The 15908-nt window shown below is 57.7% G+C and overlaps 2 protein-coding genes and 1 long non-coding RNA gene across 3 annotated transcripts; 2 read left to right on the forward strand and 1 right to left on the reverse strand.

Moving 5' to 3' along the window:
- Nucleotides 1-481: 481 nt before the first annotated feature.
- SIAH2 (siah E3 ubiquitin protein ligase 2) lies at nt 482-5264 on the forward strand. Its single transcript, XM_065844622.2, has 2 exons — nt 482-904; nt 3817-5264. The coding sequence occupies exons 1-2, from the start codon at nt 548-550 to the stop codon at nt 4372-4374; spliced, it is 915 nt and encodes a 304-aa protein (XP_065700694.1). The 5' UTR covers nt 482-547; the 3' UTR covers nt 4375-5264.
- On the reverse strand, nt 718-6507 carry LOC139828659 (uncharacterized). The gene is made up of 3 exons (XR_011740572.1): nt 6440-6507; nt 2531-2589; nt 718-1285 (listed from the first exon to the last, which is right to left on the reverse strand). It is a non-coding gene; the product is annotated as an uncharacterized lncRNA (long non-coding RNA).
- Nucleotides 6508-7925: 1418 nt separating this feature from the next.
- ERICH6 (glutamate rich 6) lies at nt 7926-15896 on the forward strand. The gene is given in 12 exon segments (XM_071812792.1): nt 7926-7992; nt 8774-8889; nt 9520-9566; nt 9669-9785; nt 10749-10857; nt 10860-11109; nt 12067-12134; nt 12898-13145; nt 13314-13399; nt 14502-14654; nt 14920-15151; nt 15572-15896. Coding segments are annotated over 12 exon segments (1707 nt in total). The 5' UTR covers nt 7926-7975; the 3' UTR covers nt 15836-15896.
- The last annotated feature ends 12 nt before the right edge of the window (nt 15897-15908 follow it).

The following is a 15908-nucleotide window of genomic DNA, read 5'->3' on the forward strand; positions in this document are numbered from 1 at the left end:
CAGTTCCCCAGTGCCACCCCTGCCATGAGCAGGGACATCTTCACCCAGACCAGGCTGCTCAGAGCCCCGTCCAGCCTGGCCTGGGATGTCTCAATTCAAACACCGGGCTCAGCCCCGCCGGTCACCGCTGTCACTGCCCGCGGAGGCGACACGGAGCCCCGGGAACGGGGCGGGGCACGGGACATCCCGGCAGGACAACCCCGCGCTCCGCCGGCGCGTCCCTGTCGCTAGGGGGGCCTGGGGACAGAACGACGCGGGCTGAACCAACCCCTGCCGGCAGCGGCGGCGCTGAATCGCTCCCTGCCGAGAGCGCCGGGCGCTGAGCTCCCGCCCCGGCGCCGGCTGCCGGTGCCCCCGGAGCGCTCGGCCCGCCGGGCGCCCTCCCCGCGCCCCCGCCCCGCACGGCCCGCCCCGCTCCGCGCCCCCGCCGCGGCGCCGCCCCCCGGAGCATGCCGGGAGCGGGGCGGAGGCCGCGCGCAGCCGCCGCCGGGCCGGTGCCGCCTCCCCGTCCGCCCGTCCGTCCCGATGGTGCTGGCGGCGCGGCGCGATGAGCCGCCCGTCCTCCGCCGGCCCCGGCGCTAGCAAGCCCTGCGGCAAGCAGCCGCACGCCGCCTCCCCCGCCGTGCCCGCCGCCGTCCTGCCGGGCCCCGGCGGGGCATCCCCGCCTCCCCCGCCGCCGCCGCCGCCGCCGCAGCAGCACCACGAACTGACCTCGCTGTTCGAGTGCCCCGTGTGCTTCGACTATGTGCTGCCGCCCATCCTGCAGTGCCAGGCCGGGCACCTGGTCTGCAACCAATGCCGGCAGAAGCTGAGCCTGTGCCCGACCTGCCGGGGCTCCCTCACCCCCAGCATCCGCAACCTGGCCATGGAGAAGGTGGCCTCGGCCGTGCTCTTCCCCTGCAAGGTAAGGGGCTTCTCCGGGGGGGTGGCCGTGGGGGGAATACCGGGCCACCCCCATCGCCATCCCCCTGCTCTGTCTTAAACTTCTGCATAGCTACCCAGTGCATTCTCAGTGCTGTGATTAATTCAGCCTCACAGTAAGTTTTACTTGTAATACAGGAAATTACTTTTCTAGTTATTACATACATTAAAAATAAAATCTAAGTACTTAGGGCTTGGTTTTTCAGGGGCTTGAGAGCCCTTTCTCACCTGCCGTCTCAGGAGCGGTGATGATCCTGGGAGCCAGGACGGGGACCTCGCATGATGGGTCTTCCAGGGTCGTTTAACACGGCGATCTCTAACTGGGGACGCTGCCGCGCTTCCGAGTTCCCAGGTGCTTCTGGTGCTTTGGAAGAAGAGCGAAACCAGTAAATGCATTGTGCTGTACTCACACTGTGCTTCGCAGAAAACAAAGTCTCTCTGCACCTCACAACCAGCACCTGGAAGTTAAGAAGCAGAAATCATAGTGAGACTGTACATAAACTGAGAAGTCTTAAAGAATACCAAATAATGGCTTGCTTTAATTATTTTAGACAGGCGGTAGGAGGCAGGCAGAACCCCCCGTGTCCCCAGAGCACTGCTGCTGTGCCCCATTGGTTCAGGGGAAACAACGAGGGGTTGGAGGGATCTTCACAGCGCGGACAGCGATTTTCCAAAGTGCTGGAGGAGGCAGGAGCCCGAGGGACCCTGGCGATTGCTGACACGTACAGGAGCAGGCAGGCTGGTCCCTGCTCTGCTCCTCATTTCCCTCGTGGCCTCACACAAGTTACTGTAGCCCTGTGTCCCTGCCTTTGTTTGCAGGGTTGGTTATAGCAGCCTGCCTCTGTTCAGCACTTTAACCTCAACTGATGTTTTCCATGTGCTTTGGGACCCTCAGAAAGCTGTCCTGTCGAAGTGAGTTCAGAGCAGCACATGCAAAGTGACGTATGTGGCAAAAACATGGCATGCTAAGTGACGTATGTGGCGATGAGCTCCGATCTGACCCTTTCCTCTGAGGAAAGCGAATACAGCGCTGAACAAGCGACTATGAAAACGAGTACGTAATCCTTCCCAGCATGGAAAACTAGTAATAACGAGAAGGGGAAAACAGTCTTGGCAGGCAGGAGTGTCAGGCCTTCACCATTAACGCCGTTTGCTGCCCTGGCTCCCCGTCCCACGGCACAAGTGCAAAAGGTGCACAGGCCAAGTAGCTCCAAGGCCGTAAAGCCCGTGTGCAGGGGGAGCTGAAGCGGCTTCTGGGGGCATGGTGAAGACCAGCGGCGTTTGCCATGAAGACGGCAAGTCCGCTTTTGCTGTTCATGGTCTCCCGCTGTCGGTAGGGCTGCTCAGCAAAGGAAACCATGGGTTTGGGAGGGCACAAAAGCAGGTGCTTCTCACAGCGGAGGGCAGAGCCACCGCTATTCACTTCTCTTGTTCTTATGCTCTCACTTCTGTAGTCACCGCTGGTCGCTGTCACGCAGACAGCTGGTTTCGCACAACCAGCAGCCTGTATATCCTTCCTAATTTTGTGAGTGAGGTTAGACTGTGTGTGACGGAGGCGTTAGCGGGGGTGTGAAGGTGGGAAAGCCCCCGGGGTAAAGCGCACGCGTACCTGGGTCACTGCACGGCACAGCGGCTCCTTGCCAGGAGATGCTTGTTCCACGGCAGCACCTGCAATAAAGCATTAGCAGAGGATTAAGCAGCAGGGGCAGACACAGTGAGTGATGGCTCACGCTAACTCCCTACAGCTTATAAAACAAGCTCCTCTGGAAGCAGGAGGTCGAGTTTCTGTCCCAGTATTCCTCGTGTTTGTGACATGGGTGATTTGCATCTTGGGCATTTAACCCTTGGAGCTGAAATTTCTTGCACACATATTAGCCCACAAATAATAATTTGTGCCTTGGTTGTATCCGTCCTCCAGGACCTGGTGTCACAGTGTCCATGAGCAGCCACGCAGGCACGGTGGAACCCGCGTGATGGTGTTAGTGGTGCCGGTATCTCCCGTGGGTTGAGCCCAGTCTCCACCTTTGTTTCGCAATCCAGGCTTGTGTGGGCTCAAAGAATCTCCGCTTTGCCTGCCAGAGCCCGTCCGTGCCTGCGTGGCCTCGCGTTCGGGGGTCTCTTTCTGGTCCGCTGGGTGACCTCAAGACGCTCGGTGAGCCTCGGCACATGCTCTTCTTCGTTGTCTTTAGTACCAGGGAGGAGGTGGAGGGCAAGTTTGGCTGGAGCAGCAGGTGAAAATCCATCTTCTGGACAGCAGCGATTGTCCCCGGGTCGCACAGACCCGTGTGACACAGTCCCTTTAGGAGGCGGGGGCACGTTTGGCTGAGGCAGCCGGCGAGGTCCACACAGCAGCCGTTGTCACCAGTAGCCCCAGCGTTAGAGAGACCTGTGCAACACAATTCTTCTCCTCAGGCCGCTCTCCAAGTCATTGTCCATCTGTTCTTGATGGCGATGTTCAGGCAGATGCTGTTCTCCTACAGATGGTAATAAGGTACATCTATTAAAAATACTTCACTCTAGCAGCTGTTTGCTGAAACAAGAATCCTTTGTTCTTTTTAAAGAAAAGAAAAATCCAAACCAGGACCACCTCAGCTGATCTGGACCAATCAGATCTAACTACAACAGCAGATCTAACTACAACGGAGCCTTACAATCCATTTTATCTAAGTGCTCACATTAGAAAATCACCAGCCACAAAAGACAAGAATCATCCATTTTTAAGTGGAAGCACAGATAGATAAAGCTCGGCTCTGGATCCAGGGCTAAATCGCAGTATCTAATGTAAAATGTGCGACGAGAACAGGCGTTCTGAGCACCAGAGCTCCCAGCCGACAGGTGGGAGCAGCCACGGCTCGTGCCGGCGCCTTGCTGACGGCTTTGTTTGGTGTTTTGCAGTACGCCACGACGGGCTGCTCGCTGACGCTCCACCACACAGAAAAGCCAGAGCATGAAGACATCTGCGAGTACCGTCCCTACTCCTGCCCCTGCCCGGGCGCCTCCTGTAAGTGGCAGGGGTCCCTGGAGGCCGTGATGTCCCACCTGATGCACGCCCACAAGAGCATCACCACGCTGCAGGGAGAGGACATCGTCTTTCTGGCCACAGACATTAACCTCCCGGGCGCGGTGGACTGGGTGATGATGCAGTCGTGCTTCGGTCACCACTTCATGCTGGTGCTGGAGAAACAGGAGAAGTACGAAGGTCACCAGCAGTTTTTTGCCATTGTGCTGCTCATTGGCACCCGCAAGCAAGCGGAGAACTTTGTGTACAGGCTGGAGCTGAACGGCAACCGGCGCCGGCTGACGTGGGAGGCCACGCCGCGCTCCATCCACGACGGCGTGAACGCGGCCATTCGCAACAGCGACTGCCTCATCTTCGACACGGCCATCGCGCACCTCTTCGCTGACAACGGGAACCTCGGCATTAACGTGACTATCTCTACGTGCTGTCCGTGACGCGTCTGCGTAGCTCGCGAAGCCTCGGCTGTCTGGACGCAGTGCTTTACGCTCACCGAGAGTTTTCTTTTAGTTCTGTTTCTTTGTTTTTTGCCGATATTCAACTATGTCATCATGCATGCTAAGGTTCCTAACTAGCCAACATCTCTAACTTCGGAGAGAAGAGGAACAAGAGTGCCCTGTCAGTAGTACGAGTGGGAAAAGGTCTTTTTAAATTCTTGGGTGCCTTAGAAAGATTCCACACACTCAGTCACCTTTTTTAATTTAATTCTATTTTATTTAAAGAGTGCTTCCATTAGACATGTGGCTTAAGAGACTTGAAGGACTGCATTCCTGTTTGGACCGCACCTAAAAGCCCTTTGCAGCAGGGACACAGCCTGGCTCGCTCTGCTGAGCTTTAGTAACAGTTCAGTGGGCAGGAGAGGAAAGAAAGCCAAGCAACCTCCCACGAGAGAAGTTGTGGCTCATAGGCAAACAATAGGTATTTCATTGTTAATACTCCATTTCCTGCTACCTTATTAAAAAGGGATGGGCATTGAATCACTTTGCTGTGTATGTAAAATAAGACAGGCAGGAGGGCCGGGGCGCAGGAATCGCCGGCCCCTGTGCGCTGTGGGGCTGGTGGGCCCGGCACACGGCACAACCAGCGGCCACGGCTGCGGGCGAGAGCAGGAGGCGCGCACACGCACATCCAGCTATCCCAAACAGCCAGGGCCCATGGTAGAAACAGCCCCCAGCTGTCTGTACGCAGCTTCCCTTGGAGACATACTTGACTATTGTAAGAGACTAATAATATAGCAAGAGCTTTATGGCCAATGTCGTGTCATTTGCTATTTAAGTTTTGTTGCCATATTTACTTTTATTTTGTAATAAATATTTTGCAAAATCTACAGTGCATAGCGTGCTGTGCTACGATGCACGTGCGTGGCAACAGCTGTTGTTTCCTGGTGACTGCGCGCTCTGCCGGGCTGGCTGTGCCACGCTGGCCCTGGTGATCAGCCAGAGGGGGTGCTGGTCCCCGCTGTCCCCCAGCCCTGCTGCCACCCCACAGCACAAGCAGGAAAAGCGGTGGGGATGCGAGTCCAGGGCAGCAGTGACAGCCTGGTTCACACACACCAAATCACGGTCTTGTCACTGAGGCTGAACCTGCCTGCGGCTCCCCCACTGCGACCAGAACCCTCTGTCTGAATCACTCCAGAGAAATACCAGCTCCACATACAGCTTTGCTGAATATTAAGCTGTTTGCCACTTGGAAGAGGCAATGAGTTGTGAGGTGATACAATCCGCTGAGTTGTTCAGTGGTGGAAAACGACACGTACAGTGACAGATGCAGCTTGGTGTGAGCAAATACACTACAGAGAGAAACACCAGCCCTCGCCGCATCCCTCCAGGGAAGGGCTCTTTGGGGTTAGGGCAGTCCTGTGCAAACCTCACGCAGCACCTGGCAGCGGTGCCCAGGAAAGCGCGCAGCAGGGTGACAAGGACCACGTCAGTGGAGGGAAGCTTGTCCTGCCCTGAGAATTTGGAAGTGACCATGGGAAAAAAGCTCCCAAGGAATTACTCTAATCCTTTCATATCCAATTCCCATAAAGATGCTACGTTTGATCTCACTTGGGTTGTGCTGGCAGAACTCGGCAGCATCGGCCGATGCTCAGGCAGGATCGGAGTTGCTCTGGCTCCGTCTGTGCTTTCCGCAGAGCTCGGTAAGCAAGCATTCCTAGAGATTTCAGTCCCTTTCCCTGTATTTCAGCAACATTTCTAGCAGAAGATAATTTTTCTTTCTGATGGCTGGGACATAAGAACTGTTTTGTGTAAACCAAGACTCTGAAGTGTGTCTTTGATCAGAGCAAGATTAATGTAATTAATTACTCCAGTGCTGCTTATAAACCACATTAGATAAGTTAACACTGATTGTTTCATTTCCACACCATTCAGTTCTGAAGGAATAGCAAACTTTTGTCGTATCTCACAGCAAAACAAACAAACAAAACCAAACCAACCAGCCAAACAAAACCCAAAGCACCTGGTATCTTTTCTGACAGGAGCAATTTCAGATAAGGAATACCTGAGCTGGTACTGCCACAGGTGACGCGTTTCCTCCTCAGGTCGGTGAGCGAACAGGTGACATTCGTTCCAGCTTCTCTTCCCAGCACAGCTGGTACAACTTCCCAGGGCAACGTCCGCGGGCTTGAGAGGCTGCGGGTACCGGCACCTTGGCAGGGACGGGGCAGCGCGTCAGAAATGAATGGAAGCTCCTCAAAATATTGAGAGCAAAAGTTACTGAGGCCAGCCGGGTTTCCCCAACCAAACTCCTGACCACCAGCAAAGCGAGCTGACTGGGAGGGGGTGGCGAAGCTCACCCAGAGGAAACGCTGCCTGGGAGCAGAGCGGGCACGGAACAGAACCCGCTGCCAACAGGCGCTGCCCCGCGCACACCGCGCTGCAGGGCTGCCCCTCGGCCGTGCCCCCGCCGCGCCGGCTGCAGGAGCGGGTCCGAGTGACCACAAGTTCTCCCTATAAACAGTTTCCACTTTAAACACAAAGAACTTGTAGGGGCCGATGAGTTTATCACAAAGTACAGCACAACTTGAGTGGCTGCCCGCGGCTGTGCCGGCGTCCGGCTGTGCAGTTGGAACAGACAGACGCCTCCACCCGTGCCACAGCACCGTGCCACAGCCAGCGGCATGCGGGCGCTGCAGACACCGCTCAGCCGGGGCTGAAGCAGGTGAGTGGGGCGGTGACACCCCAGAGCTGTGCAATACCGCAGTCTGCCCCATTTGGCCACGGAAATGACCCCCAGCCCCCCGCACCAGCCGAGCAGCGTGTCCAGCGCTGTGCTGACACCACTGCCTGCGCCGCAACACGCTCCTTCCCCTTTAAAAAGGAGTCAGACTCACTGATTTGTTGTAGAACTCAGGTGCTTGTAATAGAGCTGCAAATTCTTACTCAAAGTCCAGATAATGTAGCACATACGCATTGTCCTAAGGTGAATCTTAAGCCTGCGTTTGTTCACGCACCACATACCTGCAGAAAACTTCTTCTTTTGCTCTCCAAGCTGTGGGTGCACGTTCCCTGAAGGGATTCACCCGTTCCGGGTCCTACGGGAAACACCGGGACGTGAAACGGGCACGGGACACGGGTGCCAGGGCTCCGCACGGCAGGCGGTCCAGGCGCAGCCCATGGCGGGGCAGGTGGGTCAGCGGGGTTTGTCACCAGTGTCACCCCAGCGCAGCCCCCGCTTCCCGCCGCAGGTCAGCCCGGCGGGAGCGCGGACCGCGCGGACGGACACCCAGCGGGGCTCGGCGGCTCCAGGGGCTCCGTTACCGGGCGCTGCGGCTCCGGGCACCTTCCGCTCCCGCCCCGGCCCGGGCTTCCCCCCGCAGCCGCTGCCCTGCCGCACACAGAGCGGGCACGCAAGGAGCCGCGCTGTCCCGCAGCTCAGCGCTGCGCGGTGCCCCCGGGGCAGGCGGACCCGGCCCTGCGCTCCTCCCGCCGGCCCGGAGCAGCCGCTCTCCGCCCGGCCCCGCCCCGCCCGCCCCCGCCGCGTTGCCCCGGAGACGACGCGCACCAGCGGCACGGCCGGGCCGGGCCGGACCGAGCCATGGACGCGGCGGAGCGGTGGGGCCGGAGCGGGGCCGGGCGGCTGCCAGCGCCCGCGGGGACGGGGACGGGAGGGGCCGGGCGGGCGGGACAACGCGGTTACCCCCGCACCTCTCCCCGCGCTGCCGCGCCCCCGGCGCCGGGACTCCGGACGGGGCGGAAGCGGCGGCTGCGGGAAGGCATGGGATGAGATCCCCGGGATGAGGGACATCCTGGGATGAGGAGACCCCCGGGATGAGGGACATCCTGGGATGAGGAGACCCCCGGGATGAGGGACATCCTGGGATGAGGAGACCCCCGGGATGAGGAGACCCCCGGGAGGAGAGACATCCCCGGCATAAGGGAGACCCCCGGCATGAGGAGACCCCCGGGATTAGGAGACCCCCGGGAGGAGAGACATCCCCGGCATAAGGGAGACCCCCGGCATGAGGAGATCCCCGGGATGAGGAGATCCCCAGATCCCCGGGATAAGGGAAATCCGGCAGCAGCTCCACTCCGGGCATCACACGTCCCAACCCAGCTCCCCAAAATCGCGGGAGGGAAAGAGGGGGGTGACCCAGGGTGAGGGCTGCGGCTGCCCGACCCAAAGGCACCTTTTCCAGCATCAGACAGGAGGATGAAGCGGGACCTTCAGCCACAGCAGCGCAACTGCAGTCAAGCCCCACATACCGTCTCTGAAGTGTTTGGATTTTTAAATTAATATACTTCAAAAAGTCTCCTTTATTAGCATAATTGTCAAGGGCAACTGCTCTGAAGTCATTGCATACGACTAATGGGTGGCTTTGTGTCTTAAATAAAGGGAAACGGACACGCTGGGCAGCGCAGAACCCACAGCGATGCAGGAGCTGCCAGGAGTTTCGGTGTCGATGCAGACAGAAGGGAGCTGGCTTCGGGAACACACCTGCGGAATCTCACGTAAGAAACAGCTTTGGTCGAGAAAGAGGTGGCTCACTCGTATTGTCTTTCACGCAGGCTGCCTTGTACCCCGTGTCTTTCCTAGCACAGATATCAGTTTGCAATTTCCCAGAGAGGCTTTTGCAGCCCGCAGAGCCCCCACCACTGTCCTCTCGTTAACCTCTCTGCACAGCCGCTTCTAAAGAAACCTCCAGGTCCTGTCACCCCAAAGGCCAAAGCAGCCCTCGCTTGCACTCACACGGCATGGACTGCACTTGGCAATGAGAAAAAACCTCCATCGTCTCAACAGCTCTTTCTTCATAGGATGAGAGGCTGGAGATGCCTTTGAGGATAATGCAGTATCAGATTAGTGCTGCGAGTCGCTGTCCCCAAGCAATAGTCTCTGTGACTGCAGGGGGACAGTTTTGTAAAGCCCCGACCCAGCGGCAGTGCCCAGTTCCTGGCCCGCGGGTGCTGTGAAGGCTCCGTGCGGACCCAGCGCCGCCTCCTGAGTGCGAGGGGTCTGGCAGGGGGTCTCGAGCAGCCATGGGCTTGGTGAGGAAAGGCTGGTGTGCTGGAAAACGAAGCAAAGATGTGTCCGAGAACACAGCACTGCTGCTCAGTAATTCTCGTTATTGCTGTCACTCGCAGCCCTGCCAGAAGAGTTCAGCAGCCTAGATGTTCTGTGTGCGATGGAGGTAAGGACTCACCCGCATTGCATAGATACATTTGATGCTTAATGGTTTTACTCCTGAACAAAGATACGACTTCACATTGCTTTTGGTGTGTTCCACTTGGAGTTCAAGGAAGAGTTTGTGAAGCTGTTCAAGAAGTCGCTGCGCACGCTCCCGTCCGTCGGGCTCCCGACCCTCCTGGCCTACCGACCCGAATCCTTGCGGGGCAGCGTACGGATTGAGGTCAGTCACTGCTGGGTCTTCCAGCCTACCTGGTCCTAAAATCATTTTAATTCCTGCGATTCCCATGTAGGAAAAATAAAAATACTGCCCTTTGGCAAGCTCCTTCACAAAGGGGTTTTCCCTTCTGTGAGGCTGTTGAAACGACGTTTGTTGCGCACACCTGGACAGTAAGAGGCCATGCAGCTCCTCTCCTCACCGCTGCATCCCACAGGCAGGATTTCCTACAAGATTTTGCCCTTTGGCTAGAACAGAGATACAGCATTTCTATAAATATTGGGTATACAGTCAAAGAACACAGGCAGCACATAGAATTCCCCAGAACCCTGCACAGAATAAAGTCATCAGAGTTAGTCCGGGGCGCGAGGTGGGGAGCAAGGGCACTTCCAGGAGCCACACTGCAGAGAAGCCAACCATTTCCCATTAGTCTGTTCAGCCAAGGATTTGAAGGCAAGTGCTAAGCACGCAGTAAATGAGGGCGGGCGCAGGGCAGCAGCCAAGGGCCGCTCACCCCTTGCTGCTGCTCTGCTCGAACGTACTCAGCTCTTCCTCAGCAGATCTGCTGCTTCCTCACGGAATTCCCTGCAGGTTCTTCCCATCATCAACAGCGCAGCAATCAGGGAGCTTTTTCTCTCCAAAGCCCCAAGGAGCGTATGTGAAAGGGTTAATGCATCCGTGTAACCACTATGGCATTCTGCATGCTCCAAAGCTTTCCCTTGGAGGCAATGCCTCTCACAAATACTACATTCTGTTTCTCTCAGGTTTCTATTAATTATTTACTACGCATCAACTTCTCTTCTTGGTTTCCCGAACCTAACATTTTGAGCTGAGTCCTTCCAAGATATCACCGCCCCAGACCTGGTTTAAAAGCTCTTAGACGCTTTCTAACATTGCATTTTGAGCAGAGCCCTGTTTCCCCAAGAGACACTGTGTTCCCATCCCGCCCGCGCTGTCTCCCGTCCCCAGGCGCAGGAGGACGCTGCCCCGCGGTGCGAGTTCTGCGGCAGCGCGCTGAGGCCGTTCCCCCCCTTCGAAGACGTTTTCCCGCCGCCGCAGGACCGGGGATGGGTGAGCCGGGGGGGCCGGCGGGTTTGCCGGGGGAGGCTGCGCCGTGGCACCGCTCTCCTGCCTTCCAGAGCTTCTGCTGCGAGCGCAGCCGGGACCTCTACGAGTTCATCGTGGAGGAGCGGAGGAGCCGCGAGCGCGCCCGCAGCGTCCCCAGCGCCACCGATGCTCCCGACGCCGCCACCCCCGGTGCTGTCACCCCCCACGAGCCCCACGGCACCGAGGCCGACAGGCGGCTGTCGAAGGACAGGGCGTACCAGAGGTGACGGGACACGGGGACGGGGGGGTCGGGCTGCTGGGAGAACAGCGGGTGACGCCGGGGGGAAAAGGAGCGTTAAGAACAGGAAGGTGCAGCCAGAGGGAGTGAAGAGAAGAAAAAACTTGCTTTAGGCAACACAAGTTGAAGTTCGCCCGGACCCTCTGAGCTCTTCCCTTGCCAGCTGAACAGGAGGCACAGGTGTGCGCTGAGCACAGCGCCAGGGCTGCTGCTCAGTCACAGCCGGGGACGGGCAGAGCCAACTCACGCTGCAGCTGCGGGAGGGACAGTGGTTGGTTCGGCTTCTACCTCAGGTGCTGAAACAAAGCTTGAATTTGCCTTTCTCTATTTTGCTGCATAAACTGTGACACACATTTGGATTCCAGTTTCCAGAGCCATGAGAACTCTGCGAGTTCGGCTGCTGCTGGGCTGGTCAGCAGGAGGCCCAGAGTTCATCTAACACAAATATCTGAGCCTACGGCACAGGCCTGAGGACAGTAAATCCGCACAGGATCAAACCGTTAGTTCCCTTGGGGATCCTTCGCAGTCCAATGCTGCAAGTACCTCATATTATGTACCGAGCACAAACCAAAGCCATTGTCACACAGCGCCCAGTTCACAGAACCCAGATAAGAGCAGAGATCAGCTGTTTCCTTGGTCTGTGGGCACCAATCCCTCTCTTTTACATAAAATCTCGATACAAAATCCATTACCATCTTCAGCTCTGCTGCCAGCAGAGCTGATGCCGTTGCAACCGCAGAGTCTGTTCACTGAAATCTCTGCGCGGGAGCAACTTGTTTTTGCCGAGGTATTGTTATTTTGGGGGTATTCTGTTGCCTTTGACTGTTCCTTGCAATTAGACGAGTGGAGAGAAAACCGGGTTCAGAAAGGTGTGTTCCTGCAGCACGCTCCGCAGCACCCCTGGGTTCCCAGGACGTGACTCCGAGCCGTCTGGCCTTGCAGGCAGCAGGAGAGGCGAGCGGCCACGCTGGCTGCGCGGGCGGCGGGGGCCGCCAGGAGCCCGCCCGAGGGTGAGCTTGCCTTTCCTTCTCTGTCTACGTCTTACAACAACTAATGCAGCGGAACCGCTCGTCTCTAATGTTCTCTAATCGAATGGGAGGATTTATACAGCGATGTGTTAGTTCATTGTCAAGTGTGCACTCCCATTAGATACCGCTATATTAAATAATCCCTCACATGGAAAACCGAACGCATTCCCATTGCATGGAGGGGATCTCCTTGCTCTGGCTTCCAGTATTTATGGCTGAACGTTTCAGCTGGGATGCACAAAAATTAACCTCAGAGAAAGCAAACTGGCAAGGCTTGGAAGGCAGAACTGCCAGAATGTGGGTGATCAACGTTTTGCCTCATCAGGTGCATCCCCCACTAATTCCTGGCCAGGCAGCGGGCGACTGAGCAGCCCCTTGGGTCCAGGTGTAAAACCAAAGGCACGTTGAGTAGGAACGGAGGAATCAGATGCACAGAACGGGAGTGTTTTCAGGGGCTGGCAGGGCACTGAGGCTCCTGCAGCGCCAGGGATTTCAGCTCCTCAGTCCTCCAGAGCGTGGAGTGCGTCCCCAAAAGTAATTCTTTAGTCACACAATTGTGTTTATAGACATAACTGGAAAAACTGCATCTCCTCTCCTAATTGTGTTCCCTTAGATAATTGACAGCTTTGGACTGTCCTTGTTACACAGAAAATATCCAACACAGACTCCAGGATGGAGCATTTTGGGCAGGAATTCCCCTCCCGGGTCGCAGCCGCACCCCAGCTCAGAGCCCTTTGCTCCGCAGGTCCGGGCCCGGCCGGCACCATCTCCTACCTGCTGTCCCAGGAGCCGCCGGCGCCGCGGGGCTGGACGCTGCTGCCCGGCGATGGAGCTGCCAAGCCCGGCCAGGAGCTGCAGCCCGGCCAGGAGCTGGAGCCTGGGCAGGAGCTGCAGCCCGGCCAGGAGCTGGAGCCTGGCCAGGAGCTGGAGCCCGGGCAGGAGCTGCAGCCCGACAGCATCACCTGCTGCGACTTCAGCCTCGTGGGAGGAAAGGCGAGTCTGCATGTCCCTGTGCGGGATGCCCCTGTGCGGGATGTCCCTGTGTGGGATGTCCCTGCCACGGGACAGTGAACGGCTATGTCCCCGCGCTCCAGAGCAGCTGCGGAGTGTGGCTGGTGCAGGCTGCTCTCATCCCTGTCATTGTCCCCTGTCCAATCTTAGGTGGTGAAGAACGAACTGTTGGAAAAATACTACAGACATGGAGGGAAATTCCTCACCGTGCTTCCCGATGGAACAGCGCAGCTGTTGTATCCTTCACGGGGCTCATTTGCCAGCACTAGTCCAGGGTTGTAACTGATTTCTGGTGTGTCCTCATCTGCTCCATCACCAAATAACCTGCTCCAGCACTCATCCTCGCTTTCAGTCTGAAAAAAGCAGCAGTGGAACTGCTCACAGAGCTCTCGGTCTGAGGTGTCTCAGACCAGCCAGCAGCTTTGATAAAGGACGGGCACTTGTCCCTTTAATACCCAGCCTAAGTGCGCCAGCCCAGTGTTAGACCCACTCTCGAGCTCTGGCCGCCCATGGAAAGGTGCTGCTGGCCTGGGGGGCTCCGAAAGCGCCCAGCCTTGTCCCTCTTGGGGACAAATGACCGGCACGGGGCTGGGGACTCTGTCCCGCGGGCAGGAGCAGGTCACCGGTGTCCCCGCTCCCTCTGCTGTCACCCAGCCTGAGTACTTTGATCACTTCACTTTGTTGGGCTCGTGCTTCCCATCGTAAGCGTTGTCCGAGAACGTGTCCCTACAATAAACTTCCTAAGCAGCTCCGCCTCGCTTACCGGTTATGAACAACAAAACCGCACTCGGCACGTCCCGCTGCCCAGAACACTGCAGTGCAGGAGCGCCCCGCAGAACACCAGCAGCACACCCTGTTCCACCTGTAACACCCCCATTCACCTTCAACACCCCCACTCACCTTTAACACCCCCCATTCCTCCTTTAACACTCTCATTCACCTTTAACACCCCCATTCACCTTTAACACCCCCCATGCCACCTTTAACATCCCCCATTCGCCTTTAACACCCCCATTCACTTTTGACATCCCCCATTCACCTTTAACATCCCCCATGCCACCTTTAACATCTCCATTCCACCTTTAACACCCCATTCACCTTTAACATCCCCCATTCACCTTTAACACCCCCATTCCGCCTTTAACACCCCCCCATTCACCTTTAACACTCCCATGCCACCTTTAACACCCCCATTCCTCCTTTAACACCCCCATTCCTCCTTTAACACAGCCATCACGACCACACCACAACTTTTATATTCCAAGGTGGCACTTTGAAATGTTTAGTATGCAGTAACAGGCCAGCGGAGGAGGGGTTGAACACCTTACCCGAGGACAGCTATCCATCTGGAAACCTGGCCATCATCGTTGTACGAGAGAAAAACCAGCTTATTTGCATAGTACAGGAAGACAAGCCGAGTAGCGGTGAAATACAAGCGGTGTTTAGCTCCAGCGGCAGGAGTACCTGCTACCACCCGAGCGGATCCGTGTGGTACGGCCACGCTGCTCAGAGCAGTTCTGCTCTCCTCTGCGCATTTGCAATTTCTGAGGTCAAAAAGGGTATTTTTAACAATAGCATCCAAAACGTAAGAGACGAGCGTGGCAGCTCGTGGGCCCTGCCCCAGGGGCCCGGCAGAGGAGCAAGAACACTCTGCTGTGTCTGGGGGGGCTGGACCCTGACCCGCTGTGCTCAGCCCCGTCCCTCGGGGCAGCCAGGGGAGCCGCCGGGTCCGAGCTTTGGTTCCCCTCTCTTCCAGGGTGAACACGAGCGTGCAGGGAGGGCAGTGCTTGGACCGAGCAGGCAGCAGGGTGAGACGGTGGAGGTGGCCACACAGCGCCACGTCCCCAGGGCCCCAGGTCCCGCTGAGCCCCACCTTCCTCTCCCTGAACCGGCACGTGGGGGTCCGGATCCTGGGCCAGGACAAGATCACCGTGTCCTTCCTCGCCATGGGCCAACAAGCAAGATTCAACGTGGGAACCAGAGCGCAGGTATTTCTCAAGCACACGGGCAGCTCCACGCCGTGGGGCGGCCGGGAAGCTCCATCGTGGGGACGCACACTCCTCCCGCTGTGGGAGCTCCCCACGTCACCCCACGGTGCTGCCCCCCAGAACAGGCAGCGGCAGGGCTGCACCTCGCTCAGTCCCACACAGACAGGGGCTCGTCCGCGCCGGCAGCGCTGCCTCTCTGCAAGGGGCTGCGGAGTGCGGGGAGCACTCCCGGCAGGTCCCGGTGTCCCCAGCTGTGCCCCAAGGGTCACCGCGGCTCTGTGGTGGGGAGGGGAGCCGCAGTCCTCGTGGGCAGGGTGCGCATCAGCCCCTTCCCCCACGGGCAGGTTTGTCTGCTGGGGAGGGACCAAAGCCCTGTCCCACGCTGTGGCTCTGCTGGCACCGGTCACCTCCGCTCCCCAGGTTGGTGACGTGGGCCGGCCGCCTCCCCCGGCCCGGCTGGGCGAAGATGAGCTCCTGCTGCTGGCCTTCAGGGTGCGGATCCTGCGGCTCTTCGACAGGCTGCGGGGATGCTTAAGCTTTCCTTCTAACGAGCAATGGGACAAAATCAAGCCTCCAGCGTACCTCATCACGCAGACTTTAAAGATCTTACAGCTTTGCACAACTTCTGATGTAAGCGATGAGCTGCGCAGCTCAGTCAGGGCGATAGTAAATGCTCAAGTCTGACCGGCGCGTTTGTGTGAAGGCGAAATGTGGCAGATGCTCCAGCGCCGCAGCACCCGCGTACACTGCGCACGGA

Source organism: Patagioenas fasciata, chromosome 9 (genome assembly GCF_037038585.1).
Source record: "Patagioenas fasciata isolate bPatFas1 chromosome 9, bPatFas1.hap1, whole genome shotgun sequence".
NCBI classification, from domain to species: domain Eukaryota; kingdom Metazoa; phylum Chordata; class Aves; order Columbiformes; family Columbidae; genus Patagioenas; species Patagioenas fasciata.